Source organism: Larimichthys crocea, unplaced genomic scaffold, assembly GCF_000972845.2.
Source record: "Larimichthys crocea isolate SSNF unplaced genomic scaffold, L_crocea_2.0 scaffold148, whole genome shotgun sequence".
Classification (NCBI taxonomy): Eukaryota; Metazoa; Chordata; class Actinopteri; family Sciaenidae; genus Larimichthys; species Larimichthys crocea.
The window spans coordinates 1,290,885-1,306,872 of NW_020852030.1; the positions used below are offsets into that span (position 1 = coordinate 1,290,885).

At 46.9% G+C, this 15,988-nt stretch overlaps 2 protein-coding genes across 2 annotated transcripts in view; both read right to left on the reverse strand.

The window, feature by feature from the left end:
- Nucleotides 1-621: 621 nt before the first annotated feature.
- zgc:86609 (TMCO1/EMC3 family protein) lies at nt 622-5,016 on the reverse strand. The gene is made up of 9 exons (XM_019272330.2): nt 4,918-5,016; nt 3,637-3,861; nt 3,493-3,550; nt 3,279-3,372; nt 2,856-2,960; nt 2,661-2,742; nt 2,332-2,411; nt 1,438-1,520; nt 622-1,364 (listed from the first exon to the last, which is right to left on the reverse strand). The coding sequence occupies exons 2-9, from the start codon at nt 3,789-3,791 to the stop codon at nt 1,236-1,238; spliced, it is 786 nt and encodes a 261-aa protein (XP_019127875.1). The 5' UTR covers nt 3,792-3,861; nt 4,918-5,016; the 3' UTR covers nt 622-1,235.
- A 6,418-nt stretch (nt 5,017-11,434) lies between these two features.
- Nucleotides 11,435-15,988, reverse strand: part of LOC104939233 (IQ motif and SEC7 domain-containing protein 1) — a 135,247-nt gene continuing 130,693 nt past the window's right edge. The window contains exons 15-18 of the mRNA XM_027275548.1: nt 14,416-14,577; nt 14,063-14,275; nt 12,896-12,945; nt 11,435-11,995 (exon numbers count right to left, since the gene is read on the reverse strand). Coding sequence (XP_027131349.1) covers nt 11,435-11,995; nt 12,896-12,945; nt 14,063-14,275; nt 14,416-14,577 — 986 coding nt within the window. The remainder of the gene's footprint in view (nt 11,996-12,895; nt 12,946-14,062; nt 14,276-14,415; nt 14,578-15,988) is intronic.

Genomic DNA, 15,988 nt, shown 5'->3' on the forward strand with positions numbered 1-15,988 from the left:
CAGTCCAGTTTGGATCTGAGCTTCAGCTCTCAGCTTTTTATTTCCACGTTCATCTGCTCGACATTTTAATTTCAGAAACTTTATTAATGACATTGTACACCTGAAATTATCTTTCTGCTTTCGACCCGTCGAGTTGGCACCTGTCGGAACACACACACACACACACACACACACACAGACTGGATTTGCATGTTGGGGGGTACGGTGCCTTGCTCAAGGACGCTGTGGCAAGGAGGTGAACTGACACCGTGCGAGCCTTTCCAATCTTCAAGCAGTGAGAGCGGGGATCGAACCACCAACCTTCGGGTTATTTGATCAGACGTGAATACATCACCGCACTGACGACGTGCTGACGTTCAGAAAGTCAGACAGGATGTTTGACCAGGTGAAGAGTCGAAATGATGCGTTCATGTGACACGACGACAGTGATGTCATCAGGTTGAATGACACCTGAAAGTGAACACAGCTACAGGAAGTCTCACACGTTACCTTCAGATACTGAACGACCCGTCTTTAAACTGCAGGTGTAAAAGTTCCCACCGCCACTAAAGCAGTCAGCTGACAGTGTCAGGGACAGATCAGCTGACCCGAGGTGTGACAACAGACGACAGACACATCCAGTTATTTTGATGGCACCTTTATTAAACCGTGTCACTCTTCACGTTGTCGCTGTCTCAGCTGGACAACCACAGTGTAGAAAAAGTACATGCAAAGAGTTCCGTCCTGCAGGCTGAGAACACGAACACGCCGTCGTTTTAAAAAGCTCCGCACACAAACGTCCGGGTCGTCTCTAATGTCGTCCTGAGAGGATTCGTCTGGTGCAGAATCTGCTGGTTCACTCAAACAAACCCGGTGCTCTGGAACGTTTGGAAACTTTTCTAGAAGTCGAGTGCTGCACGGCGCCGCCGAGCGACGACTGTTCAAATGTTCGAAAATCTGGAACAGACTGCATGAAAACTACAAACGTTTAAATGAAGCAGACCATGAGAGAAAGCTCTGGGAAAGTTTTGTTGTCGTTACTGTTTTTATTCTGAGCTTCTGTCCGCGGTGCGTTTCATCCAGAAGGCACTTTTACACACTTTGAATTTGGAGCTCGTAAAAAGGTAAAAAGTGCCTGACGGAGATCTGACAGCTTCGCTCCGTTAACCAGTTTGTGTAAACTATGTTCCAGTCCTACAAACGTCCTACAAACGTTCCCCAAACGTTCCAGAGCTCGTGGGTTGCTCCTCTTCGTTCTAGAACATGGTGGATTTGAGGTCCTGGCTGAAGAGAGCTCCAAAGTTCAGGTCTCTGGACATCAGCTCGTCCTCCACGTTCTCCAGCGCCCACTTATGTTCCACGATCTCCAGCGCCTCCCACTCGCTCTGCAGACAAACAGGAAGCGTTAGAACAAGGCGCCACAACAACGACCTGACGTCCACTTCGGTGACCTCTCACCTTGAAAGCCTTGTTGGGGTCCGGCGGCATCGCCATGGCAGCGCCCGTCATCTGGTCCTGCATGATCCGTGATTGGTCAGCAGCTGTTTGAACCAATGAGATTCATGTTTGTCTCAGTGTGACGTTCGAAATAAACATTCAGCCTCGTCCATTAAAAGAATCGTCGTGGCGGATGAAGGTCGCGTGGGATGAAGGTCGCGACGCATGAAGGTCGCGGTCGCGTGGGATGAAGGTCGCGACGCATGAAGGTCGCGTCGGATGAAGGCCGCGGGGGATGAAGGCCGCGTCGGATGAGGGTCGCGACGCATGAGGGTCGCGGGGGATGAAGGTCGCGGGGGATGAAGGTCGCGGGGGATGAAGGTCCCGACGCATGAAGGTCGCGACGGATGAGGGTCGCGACGCATGATGGTCGCGGGGGATGAAGGTCGCGGGGGATGAAGGTCGCGTCGGATGAAGGCCGCGTGGGATGAAGGCCGCGGGGGATGAAGGCCGCGGGGGATGAAGGCCGCGGGGGATGAAGGTCGCGACGCATGAAGGTCGCGACGCATGAAGGTCGTGACGCATGAAGGTCGCGTGGGATGAAGGTCGCGTGGGATGAAGGTCGCGACGCATGAAGGTCGCGACGCATGAAGGTCGCGACGCATGAAGGTCGCGTGGGATGAAGGTCGCGTGGGATGATGGTCGCGACGCATGAAGGTCGCGACGGATGAAGGCCGCGTGGGATGAAGGTCGCGACGGATGATGGTCGCGACGGATGATGGTCGCGGGGGATGAAGGTCGCGGGGGATGAAGGTCGCGGGGGATGAAGGTCGTGTTGGTTATCAAAGAAACAATCGAGACGTTTTGATGAATCTGAACTCAAACTCTCGTCCGTTCCGTGACACAAACACTCACCGTTGTCCTGACCCAGGATCAGACTGTACATGCTCCGCAGTCCAAACACGTTCAGGAAGTACCAGGACGCCGAACTCACCCTGCACGACGAGGAAACACGCATCAGGACAGGATGCAGCTCAAACACTCACACGCACTAAAACAGATGTGTGTACAGATGTTCACTGGCTGTGGTGCGTTCACTGTGTGTGGTGCGTTCACTGGCTGTGTTGCGTTCACTGGCTGTGGTGCGTTCACTGGCTGTGGTGCGTTCACTGGCTGTGGTGCGTTCACTGGCTGTGGTGCGTTCACTGGCTGTGGTGCGTTCACTGGCTGTGGGTGAAGTGTACCAGGAGGCGTCCAGTGACAGCAGGTCGATCCCGCGCTGCAACATCGGTTTGAACCTCAGAGTCAGAGGAAACGGAACTTTGGCTGCACGACAAGAAAAGACAAAAACAAAGTCAGAGACAAAAACTGAAGTGTGATGATGATGATGATGATGATGATGATGATGATGATGATGATGAAGATGAAAGTAAACTCACTGATGACGAATCCAGAGAACGCCCAGTTGATCCATCCACCAATCACGATCATTGGCAGGACGTTGGTCAGATTTCCCTTCATCATGTCCGTCAACATGCTGGTGTCTGATACACACACACACACACACACACACACACACACAGAGTTCATGTATAGCAGTGAGGACATTTCAAGGAAGCACGACATAAATAAAATCTGTAAGAGCTGAACACACACACAGACGCACACAGACACACACAGACACACACACACACACACAGACACACACACACACAGACACACACAGACACACAGAGACAGACACACACAGACACACACACACACACACACACACAGACACACACACACACACACAGACACACACACAGAGAGACACACACACACACACACACACAGAGACAGACACACACACACACACACACCTGTCATGGGGTTCTTGGGGACGACCTTCCTCTTGACCTTCTTGAAGAAGCCGGTCTCTGCGTTGTTGAAATAATGTTTCCTCATAGCAAACGACTGAAAACAGACACACACACACACACACACACACACACACACACACACACACACACACAGAGTCAGAAATCCGTCCAATCGAAGCAGGGCAGTGAACAGGAAGTGCTGCAGGATGCTCACCTGTCGGGGGATGTACTTCCCGTTCTCTCTGAGGATTCGGCTGCGCAGGAGCACCTGACTGCACACACACACACACACACACACATTAGTGACATCACAGTGTAGCCCACCAATCAGAAACAGGCTGCCTCAGAGAGGCCTCACCTGTCGGACACCTGCTCCAGGTCCACCTTCTTGTCGCTGTGCAGCAGCTGGGTGACGTAGTGACGGATGATCCCCACGAAGAACGTGATGAAGACGATGGGCAGCACCACCCACAGCCGGATGCTGGAGTCCAGCAGCAGCTCCGGACCGGACATCGCTCTCCGTTAACCAGCCGAGACACGCAGAGACACGGGGAGACGACCTGAAGACGACCTGAGACACGATCTGAGAGAGGACGGGACAACTGAGACAGATTCTTCATGTCCACACGGCAAACAGCAGAGAACAGCAGAGGACGTCTGAGGACGTCTCACATGTTTCCTGATTTAATAACATTTAAAGTTTTTATGTTTCAGAAAAATGAAAAAATAACTCATCATCACAGACATGAAGGTGAAAGTTATGAAATAACTTCTGTTATGACTTAGAAATAAAACTGTCTCTAGTCTCTGAGACAGTCTCTGAGACAGACTCTGGTCTCAGAGACAGTCTCTGGTCTCAGGGACTGTCCAGGTGGATCCACAGACTCTGATCATGTCCTCTGTGTGTGTCCTCACTTTGTTTATTCATGAACCAGCTTCTAAACCTGAGTCTGACTTCGGGATCGAACCAGCGACCGTCGACCCGCTGATCCACAGCTGTGTAAACAAATACTAATATTTAAATACTGATGAGTACAGAGTGTACACGGTGTAGTACATCACAGTGACACAGTGTATTCATCCAGTCATACCGTCTGTTAGTATTATTATTATGATAATGTTATTATAACGTTATTTTCATGTTCTCTGAACGTTGCTGAGCTCTCCTTCTTCTTCTGTAGTTTCACCTTCAATTAGCTCAGACCAGCAGCCTGCCCGGTGACTCGATGACTCGTTGATTCGGTGACTCGTTGATTCGGTGACTCGATGACTCGTTCACTCGGTGATTCGTTGACTCGGTGATTCGATGATTCGGTGACTCGATGTTTCGATGATTTGTTGACTCGATGACTCAGTGATTCGGTGACTCGTTGTATCGGTGACTCGGTGATTCGGTGACTCGATGATTCGGTGACTCGATGACTCGGTGACTCGTTGTTCTGGTCAGAAGCAGCGGGAGCTAAGCTAACCGGCCGGCTAACGTTAGCATTAGCATCAGCCCGTGTCCCTGAATAGAAAGATGCTAACGAGGCTAACAGGCTAAACTGACTGACAGCGTCCGCTCGTTACACGGTTAAAGAAACACAAACATATAAAATATAAAATGTATGAAATATAAAACATATAAAAACAAACTCACCACATTTGTGACAGTTAGCAACGCGACACACACGCAGCTGCTGCAGAAGATGAAGAAGCACTTCCGGTTTAAGCGGAAACACTGAACACGTGACACGAGCAAAAATAAAACTAACAAAATAAAAGAGGATTAAATTAAATTAAATGAATTATACCAAACTTAAATGAAATTGATGTTTTACATTTATTATAAGAGATTTGGTTTTTCATTTTCTATAAAATTAAAATTAAAACGTTCTCGACAAACAGAAGTAAAATGACACTGCAGCTGAAAAGATGTGGATTGATTTCTCTGTTGAATATTGTGCAAACATGAACTAATCTGTTCAAACAACAACGCCACGATGATTTGAGTTACACAATCTGTTCAAACAACAACGCCACGATGATTTGAGTTACACCTGCCGTCCATTAAGACGTGATCGACTGTTGAAGACAGACGGTGCAGAAGTCTTAACGGGGTCATCAGTCTCAGGAGCTAACATTCACACACATCCACACACATCCACACACATTCACACACATTCACACACACTCACACACATTCACACACATTCACACACATTCACACACATTCACACACTGATGGTGCAGCATCAGTGCAGGCTGGAGGAGCCGGGGATCGAACCACCGACCATCAGATTCACCGACAACCCACTTATCCACAGCCGCCCAGTTAACCTAGTGACATGTGTGTAACTCTTTGGCACACACACAAAATGTCACAAACAGACATGTAAAAGTGTCCAGGCTAGCTGTTTCTACCTGCTTCCAGTCTTTATGCTAAGCTAAGCTAATCACGTCGAGGCTGACTGAACATTTCAAATATTTAGAATAATTAAGAACTTTATTTATTTCACCTGATTGTTTATGAACATTTGATGCTGAAGTACTGTCGTGTGTGTGTGTGTGTGTGTGTGTGTGTGTGTGTGTGTGTGTGTGTGTGTGAGTGTACGACCACCCAAAACAAAACAGGACACGTCTTTTCCATCAACATGAACAGATTTTTTTTATATCTTTAGAGCAATAAATATTTCCACTTTTGTCATATCTCTGCAATTTCAAAAACAAAGTACAAGTAATATATATTTATATACACAGCTAAAATCTTCCATACATAATTTTTAAAATAATGTCGTCTCTGTTGACACATATTTGACACTGTACTCATACAATTTTACAAGGACTATTGCAGTCTCTCTTTGCTCTACATTATAAACAAGAAATATGTTTTTTCTCCATGAAGCGGTCCGAAGCGTCGGACCCCCGGTACATCGCCCTCGTATAGACACACACAACACAGACTGCGTTCACACTGAAGCAGAAGAATGACGTGTTTCAGATCTTCTGTTCCCGGTGTGAATGCAGCCAGAGACAAACTGCCCGCCGTGGAGCAAAGTGAGTACTCGCATTGTTATTTTTCATATAACGATGGTTATGTACATTCATGTTTATAATACAGTTTCATTCAGTGCAGATACTGTAATAAATACCACATGCAAACTGATAGTGGAGAGCAGACCCGGGCAGATAAAAACATATTTAAATAAGAATATCTGAAGGACCATGCCTGTGTTTGTGCATGTTCTTAAACTGTATATACTTTACACCACCTCTGCAAACCGTCAATTACAGTTTGAGATTGATTCCCGACCTTCCAGACTGCAGCTCGCTAACCCATCACAGATAACATTCGAGAATTGATGATTGGTTGCTGCAGGTTATTGCATTGATGAGATTTGTTATCAGCAAACCAACTCCAGATCGAACAGAACAGGCAAACATGGACGCTCTGCAACCGACTTTCAAATCTCAAAGAAACAACGTAAGCTAGAGCTCCCAGTGCGTACATACTGGGGACTGAGCATAGGACGCAACTGGGAAGTCGAAATCATGCCTGAATATGTGTTTGTTTGTACACTTGAGCAGCTTCACATTCTTCTGAAGTGAAACACTGTGAGGATCTGCTCCGACCTTGAACTAATAAATGTTGACAGTGATGGATTATCCTCCTGAAAGCAAAGCCTGCCCGAAGGAAGGAAACAAATCTAAAAACCGAGGGATGATTTGTAAAAAATGGTTGGCAGTCACGTGAAGTACATACAGTTTGTGAGTTACAACATGCTAAAGCACGAGCATGGAGCTTTAAAATGGGAACTTTAGTGAGGATCGATTCAGCTCGGGTGCGCAGTGGAACAGGGTGAAATGTTGTGTAATCCCTTACGAGGTAGGTTTGATCCAGTGCTCCTCGAGAACTTTGTTTAGTTATTTCAAGTGTGTTTAGTTTAAGTCTGGATTAGCCGTGGTGTCACTGCAAAGAGGCCAAGTGTTTCCGTAGGTGGTTGGAGATACATGATGGGGACGCGGAGGTCCAGAATTCCTATAGCAGCTCAGCATGTTGGTTATTTGTATGTTCAGTAGCAGAAATGTTGCTTGTTTCCGTTAAAGGTTGGTGAGAGGCTTCGTGTGTTTGAACAAGCATGCAGGGATGAATAAAAGTAATTATCACAGTCTGTATTAAAATATTAGAACATATTAGTTGTATGTTAGTCACAGAAAAATCTTGGATTGTTGTAAACATAGTAAAAATTCCATAAGATGCCCAAAATCAGAAAAAGAAAACAAAAAGAAAATCATCTCATACTCGTAAGCACATAACAAAATTAAAAATGCTAAAAATACAAAAACAGCCCAAGGAATACGTTATGTTAGTAGAAGCTTGTCACACAACAATATTGATAATAATATCAGTAGCACACTCTAAAAAGTCAAAGGGGTTCTTCAGATTTAAAACAATAGGGGACCCAAGATGGTTCCCTGAGGAACTCCGTCTTCTGATTGTAATCCGTGACGGCGTTTCCACAAACCTTGAACACAAAAGGCTTCTACAAAAAACATTCAAGGTATTTTTTATTGTTTTGTTTTTCTCGTTACTCGTAAATATCTTGAAGAACTTTTGGTTTTTAGAGCATACATTTTGTTAATTCAAGCAATTCTGAACCTTTAGTTACAGATCGATGCTGTTGGCCCCATTGAAAATAGAACACACTGTACAGTTAATATCTACAGTCGGCGCATTCACGTAATCACAGGGAAACTAAAAATGTGTCATCAATGTTTGCATTCAGAACATCGGAGGAATTTCCCATCATCCACCAGTTAAACGCTGGTATATATATATAAATGACAGGAAAGCAACCAGCACTGGGAGGTTTATTTCTGGTCAAAAAAAGTACAAATGGCTGGTAAAATAGTTCAAATGGTCGAAGAACTTTCTACCAGCCATCATGGGCTTCCTGCCCTGACATCCGGTGATCTCGATCAAATGGAGAGAAAGAAGAGAAAATACTGGTGTGGTAGGTTTGAACTAAAAGTGCGAAAAATAATGCATAAAAATGAGTTGTTCAAGAATATTTCATTTAGTGCTGAAGTGACGGTGAAACGTTTTCTGCACTGTCCTGTGAGATGAAGGTAGGTCCAGTATCCAGGTTCCTTTGTAGAGTTCGAAGAGTTCAGTCCTGTGGTGGTGGTTTGATATTTGTTCTTTTGAATGGATACAATCAATATATTACTGATTCAAATGCTCAATTTTTATATTCCGAGCTTGTCTTTTCTTGAACATTTCTTATGATCGGACTATCCCTCCGTCTGAAGGCACCTTATTCTGCATTTTGCAATACAAGAAGTGAAAGTGGGATTAAACTTTGTTTCCTTCAAGGTCACCAGAAATGTTTTGAAGATTTCACATCCTACTGAGAGAAAATACCAGTTTGAACTGGGTGGGAAGTTAACCATTATTTCTGTCAGCAGGTCCACGTTGTAACATCGAAAGGCAAAAGTATTCACAGACTTGCGAGATAAATTGAGATTAATAGAATTTACTTCACAATCTTGGAACCCATCGTCTCTGAGGGCAACCGCCAATGTTTCAACCAGCAGAAATCCAGATGACAGAAGTCTTCCTCTGTCATTGTTTACAGTCTGATTTGCAACTTAAGATGTGAGAATGGAGACGACATCCACGACTAAATCGTCAGCCGATGACAGTCGATGGATTCTGACATTCGGCTGATGCTTTATCTCCCAACAATGATGCAAATGTAGATAGTCTTAGTTTAGTTTAGTAAGAGTTGAGATATGAAATTTAAATAATAATTAAGTACAAAAACATATTTTTTATTACTTTAATTTAAAAAAATGAGTAATCGATTCTTGAGCTGAGATCTTTTGAAATAACTGACTCGCAGTCAGTTTTGGCATCAATATAAAATGTTTTCTGAGTTTCAGTTTTGTTTCTGTGACGTCGCCTCTCGGTCGATACCTATAAATTATGAGCATGTTACAACATCTATTGCATATCTGTCTGCTCTGCAGAAAGGATCCTCCTTCCTGATAAAGAGGTCTGAAGGATCGATGTACGTACGTCATGTTCAGGCTGCAGACGTCTATCAGCTGACCACATGTACGACGAGCTTATGGAAGTCTTGTTTGGATTTTAAATTCCCACCCAGTTCTGTGAACATTTCCAGTTCAGCGTGTTAGACTGTTGAAGGATTTTGTTGAACTTAAGTCCCCAGCTTGATCAAAGGTAGACATACCAGTAAAACATTAAGACTCTGTTTCCCAGACTGCACCCTGTTTGGCACCTTTCAGCATAATCTCCCTTCCTGGCAACATAAGAGGGGGTCACGTATACGATATGGAGCATTAATACAGTCGACATACATTATTATTATTGGGGTACTTGCTGGGGAGCATTCACTGATTTAGTACGAATGATTAAATAAATCCTCCTTTTACATGTTACATGTCAAACGTGACACACCCCCCATTTTAAAGTCCCAATCCAAAACAACAACAACAGCATAGCGCCCCCTGCTGGAACCCTGTAATCCACAAACACTAAAAGGCTTTTTAGTTCAACACAAAAGTAAAAAGACACCTGTAGTTTTTGTTTTTGTGATGGCTTATTTAAAGTTTTAAAAAAGTTTATTGTCCATGTAGAAAGTAAAGTTTTAACCTTCACTAATGCACTTCTGATGGTCGAATAAATGCTGGATTGGGGCTTTAAATGACAGCGACTCCCTCCTCCTCCTCCGTGCATATAGGATTTTAACCGTAGACACACGACGTGACACTCATTAGCTATTGCACAGGTCATGCACGCCTGTCTAAGACACAAACTGCACCGTGTTAATGCTAACTTCTGCTTCTCTGACACCTCATGGCGATGGTACAAGTGCTTTTTGTGCGAATAAAACAAAGTGGTGCAAGACAAGTGTGATTTTTTTTGTTTTTTTTGGGAGTATAATAAAAGGACTCGTCGTGTTCTCAGGCTTCCTGAAAAACCTGAACTGTCCCATCGACCCACCGTCTGCAGTGTTAGCATGGAGCGCTAACCTTCTCAGGCACTGTTCCCTTCACGTCTGGTCCCAGAACCGTTTGTCCACGACAGAAACGCTCACGATATGACACAAACACCTCCTCTCGATTCCACCTCTGAAGGGAAGATGAGGAGATCTTCACCAGTTTGTCTTCAGCGTTACGTTGCTAGTTGCCCCATGAGCAGGTTTCCCAGGAAAGTTGCCCAACAAACAAACGTCTTGAAGTTTGAGAGTCTTTCTACTTGCGGGGGAAGTGGATGTGAAAGTAACACAAGCTGAGTAATTTCCTCTTTCCCGCTCTCAGTGCTCTCCTCCTCACCAGGCGGCCACTTTGATACACCTGCATCTGCCCTCCTCCTCCTCCTCCTCCTCCTCCTCTCCTCCTCCCTCTCCTGCCCCCCCTCACTATCGCCCCCCGGTGGCTCACTGCGGGGTAGCGGACCACTGTCCTTAGCTTTTGCCTCCTCACACGACCGTGCTGATCCGGCTCACGGGTTTCGATTTGGGGCCTCCCCCTTGCCCTCCCCCTGCCCCCGGGTGCAGGGAGAGCGGGCCGGCCGACGGGGGAGGTAATGGGGAGTGCGGAGGGGGAGGCGGGATGGATGTGAGGGGCGGGTACTGGGGTCCGTAGGGCTGCGGAGGCGTCTGGGAGACGAGGCGCGCCGAGGGCGTCTGGGGCGGCGGGGTGGAGAAGATGAAGTGGGTGGAGGGGGAGGCGGAGGGGGAGGGGCTGAGCGGGGAGTGTGTGTGCCCGGCGTGGTTGTGAGAGTGTGTGTGAGCGTGGGGGTGGGGCTGCGAGTGCGAGATGGTCAGCGGGAGCTTGCCGCCTCCACCTGGCCGTGCCGCCGCAGGGTGCGAGTGGTAGAGTCCGTGCGGGGTAGTGGGAGTGACGGGGGAGTGAGGGGACAGCGGCGGCGGCGTTATGAAGCCCAGGTTGTAGTGTGGGTGCTGGCCGCTGCCGCCATGTTGCATCCTCTGATGCTGCTGGGTATGAGAGGGAACGCAGCCGGGCGGGCCCTGCCGCCGGGGGGCGGAGACACTGTGCGACAGGGCGTGGTGCGCGGGACGCTCTGCATGTGGTAGCGGTGATGGTGGTGGTGGGCGGGGGCGGCGTCTGCTGCTGCTGGTGCCCAGTTACTCCTCCTCCTCCACTGTTGCCGTGGCAGTACTGGGCGTGCAAGCCTGAAGCTTGGACGGCCCCCCTCCCGTAACGCCTCCCCCGCCAACTCCTCCCGAGTCCGACTGGCCGAGGTTGGGCGATGGGGAGGGGCATGGGGAAGGGGAGGATGGGTGGGGGATGGGCAGGGCGGGGGCGGGGTAGTGGGGGGGTGATGATATCATCAGGGGACTCGGAGGACCCTGCGGAGTCGGCGACGTCATCGTCAGGGGACCAGGAACCTTGCCTCTGCGACTGCCGAAGAAATTCCCCAGCAGGCCGCCGCCAGTCGGGCCTCCCCCAATCGCCATCCCTCCTCCGCCCCCAGCCCCTCCCCCGCTCCCGTGCGGGGAGGTGGTGGCGCCCCCCTGGTTGTGACAGAGCCCCGGCCCACCCCCCACCCCTGTACCGGGGCTCTGAGTAGGGCGGTGTGGCCGGTAAGCTGCTGGAGACGAGGGGACCATCATGGGGCTGTAGGATAGACCTCCAGCAGGCAGGGGGCGCTGCTGGTGAGGTCGAGGGCTGCTAATAATGGAACCCTGCGAGGATGAGGAGGGAGCAGAGCGTGGAAGAGAATTAAATAAATGTATTTAATAATATTTAAAAAGCAGCAAATCATCGATCGTCCGAGCAGCCACTGGTGTCAGTTCATTCTTAATCATCACATCTTCACTTGTGACCACGAACTTTTAATCTAGCCAGAGTTTACTGCTAGTTTGCAGATCTTAGCATGCACACTGAGTTTGCAGAGAAGTTGAGCCAGATTAAACTTCCACTGTGGCAGCCAATCCGATGATCCACAGCCTGAAGTGTCTCTCGCTCCAGGTGGACTCATGGACTAAACTCTGACTCTACCTGACCTGTTCTGGCTTTGCTCATTTCATGAACCAGCTCTCTGAGTCTAGAGACACCAAGACGTCTCCTTTGGTTTGAGGGACAGCTGTGGTCAAGCGACATCTCGCGACTGAGCGTCCCTGACCAAATCAACTCTATTACCGAGGTCTGTGTCTCTGCAAGTTGATGTTCGTTCTATATGAACTGGAATCAGCGGCTGCTTGAAATGATGAATTCAAATGAATCTTCATCATGTTTCCATTGAACAGCGGATGTGATTCAGGACAGACATGCAGGAATGAATGAAGCAGACAAACGCGAGGCATCCTAGTGGTTACGACACAGCTGCAGCATCGCTGAGTTGATGAGCTTTGCTGTGATGTCTCTGTATCTACGGTCAGACAGAGCTGGAGTGACGGTTCTTCAAAGATCTCTCTGTCGCAGACGCATGCTTCTGCGATAACACTGATGAAACGTCACAGCACATTAAGACGAACACATGAACATCGACACATGCAGTCGTTGAGGTGTGTGTGATACGCTGCATGCGGCATGCTGGGAGGTCACATCATCATGCGTCCTTTGCCCCACCCCACCAAACTTACTTCAATGGTACTGTCCAATGACCCCACACTGTTCCTACGACCTCGCTTCCCTGTTACCCAATCAGAACGAGGCGAGGTTAAAGGTTGTTCAGGTTCAAATAGTTCCCAAAAAACCCAAAACATGTTGTGTCCTGTAACAAACACGATGCAGCATGTTTGCTGAGCCTTAGAGGTGTTGGTGGTGAACATTGGGCGGAGCTGGGCTAACCTGAAACTGTCTCTGTGAGCATTTCCAGTGATGGAATGTAACTAAATACATTTAGTATTGTAGCTACTAGTACTACTTTATACTTCAATGCTGCCACATGTCAGAGGGATTTATTTGACCAGTTATAACTTTTTATCCCACTGCATTTATTTACAGAACGACCACATTAAAAAGTAATATCTGACCTACACCACTGCTTCCTAATGTGGGCGTCCTCGCCAAAGATTCACAGACTTGAGAAGCTTCAGAAAAGCTTTTAAAAAAACACAGCCGGCCTCTAAACATTTAGTCATTTCATCCTTAAGATGTGAAGTTAAATAAATTCACAGAGCCTTCAATCTCTGCTGAACGCAGCTGAAACAACCAAAGAGCTCAAAGACCAACGAGAGGAAAACATCGACTCTGTCAGGAAAGAAGAACATTGAGTTTGTATGATTATTAGAAATGATAAAAAAAAACATAATTCAGATGGAGAATTCTTTAGAAAAATCTCATCTGTGGTGAAATAATCTGCTCCACCTTCATCCAAACTTTCACTGTTTGGCGTTCTGTTCATCTGTTCTCTTCTCTTTCTGAATATAATAAGAGTTATATATAGTTTATATATAGTCATAAAATATGCCACTTGTTAGTACATTACTTATCTTGTTATATCTGTCAACATCTAAAATCCCAAAACACGCCAATTAAATTAAAAAGTAAATCTCCCTCTTATGTTTCATGTTGTAGTTCTCGTACTGTCCACCGTGTGGAGACAGAGCGTCACGGCAGACCTCAGACTTCCCTCTTTATTATATTACCATTTCAGATTTCATCACTGTTTCATCAGTTGCATAAGAGCACAGATGCAGGTTTGCTCTGAGTCATAACAAAAAGAATCTGCAGTAAACAACAGCTCAACATCTCAGTCACGTTATTTTACCGGGAGAACGCTGTGAACGCTTCACGTGTGTGCTCACCTGTCTCTGAGAGGTCTCTCAGCGACGAGCTGAGCGCCGTGCGTTTGAGTCCGTCCACCGAGGCGTAAGTGTCATCGAGGCTCGGCCTACCCAGAGTGCCGTTCACCACCTCGCTCTTCAAGGTGCCGGTGTTTGAACCCGGCGTCCCGCCTCCTCCTGGTCCCCCCGTCAACACGCCGGGACGCATCACACCTTTCTGCTTCTCGAGCTCGGCTGGAGAGGACGGAGGGAGGAGGAGGTAAACGATAAGATGCAGCTGCACTGACCTGAGTGCTGATGGTCACTGATTGGTCTTCTAAATGTCTGACAATGTTAGATTCATACACGGACAGGGCTGCTCATGACATACTTACACTCCACCCTGTACTTCTCCATGTCCTGGACCTCTGCGATGCTCTCTCGGAGGTCGGAGGTGAAGCGTGCTCGGTCCTGCTGGCTCGGAGCTGTGAAGACGATGAGCACCTTCCTCTCTCCTCCGGGATTCGCCGACGTCAGCCTGATACCGTGAGGGTAGTCTGGATGACACACACACACACACACACACACACACACACACACACACACACACACATGTTACACGCTGAGCTGAAATGCTCGTCGTGAGATGACAGCTGAAATCACTTAAACATCAGTGTTACTCATCAGATTTTGATGTTAATGTCTCTGGATGAACCACTGAGGGCTTCCCGCCAGAGTTTAACGGTCAAACATGCAGCTCAGTCCGTAAGGACTTGGCCCACCAGCATGGACCACAGTATCGAGGGTGGACTGGTAGCTGCAAAGGTGCCAGTCCACCTCATTGAGCAAGGCACCAAACACATAATTGCTCCATAAACACTGTGTGCCCGGGTTAGTGTTAATCTTCTTTGACACACGTCGAGAGGCTAAAATCTGCTTCATCAGGACTTCACGGTTCTGATTCTGCTTTTGATTTTTAATGCTGAGCCTGGATCAGAGCGTCAGAGGCTGAAGAGACAGAAAAGGTTTGCCTGTTCACACACATACACACACCTTTTTACCTTCCTCCCACATGATAAACACACACACATACACACACACAGAGTACTGACCCACCCACACACTTACATGAACACGCACACACACACACACACACACACACACACACACACACAGCAGCAGTCACTGTAAGATTGTGCTGATGAATCATATGGGACAATCTGTCCCGGTCACAGTCATCGTCACAGTCTGCCAAATCCCATTTAGCTCCAACTGGAGGAGCCGAACTGTCAACAACAACAACAACAACAACAACAACAACTAAACACAAACAAGTGACCAACTAAACAACAACCGCTGCAGAAACCTGGACCAGAAATAACCCGAGAAATAACAGCCGGATCATGTCCACACCGTGATGTGACGCAATCTAACACAATGCCATGAAATAGGACGAGCTGAGACACAACGCACGAACCTGTGAGTTTAAAATCGGACTCTACCGACTGAAATGATTATGTAACACCTTAAAACGACGCAACGCTTTAAGGCACTAAGTCACTAGGGATGTAACGATACACTCAACTCACGACTCGATTTGAGTCACAATTTTTTGTTCACGATACGATTTTTTCAGGATTTTTTAAAATCAAAATGAGCTACAGACAAATTATGACCAAATTAAATTATCTTTTTATTTGTAGGAAAAACTACAAACTATTTATTAAACTTGCATGCCAGTACACTGCAACACGGATGTCTTTAGCTTGTATATATTTTTAGATTTGTATATTTTCTACATCTTTTACTTATATTCGATATCTCATGTTTACGCCGTTTGCACAGGAAATTTCAATACTGACTTGAACTTGAACTTGAAACAGTTTCTGTTCTCTTATAATAAAAAAAAAGGTGCAACTTACATTTAAACAACAAAATACATGACAAAAATCTCCTTTCTTTAGAAAC

What these genes read in the sequence shown, in the direction of transcription:
- zgc:86609 (XM_019272330.2), bottom strand. Translation starts at nt 3,791, where the DNA reads ATGTCCGGTCCGGAGCTGCTGCTGGACTCCAGCATCCGGCTGTGGGTG. An exon ending in CCCCAAGAACCCCATGACAG is followed by an intron (nt 2,961 to 3,278) that starts GTGTGTGTGTGT and finishes TGTGTGTATCAG; the next exon opens with ACACCAGCATGTTGACGGAC. An exon ending in ACCCCAACAAGGCTTTCAAG is followed by an intron (nt 1,365 to 1,437) that starts GTGAGAGGTCAC and finishes GTTTGTCTGCAG; the next exon opens with AGCGAGTGGGAGGCGCTGGA.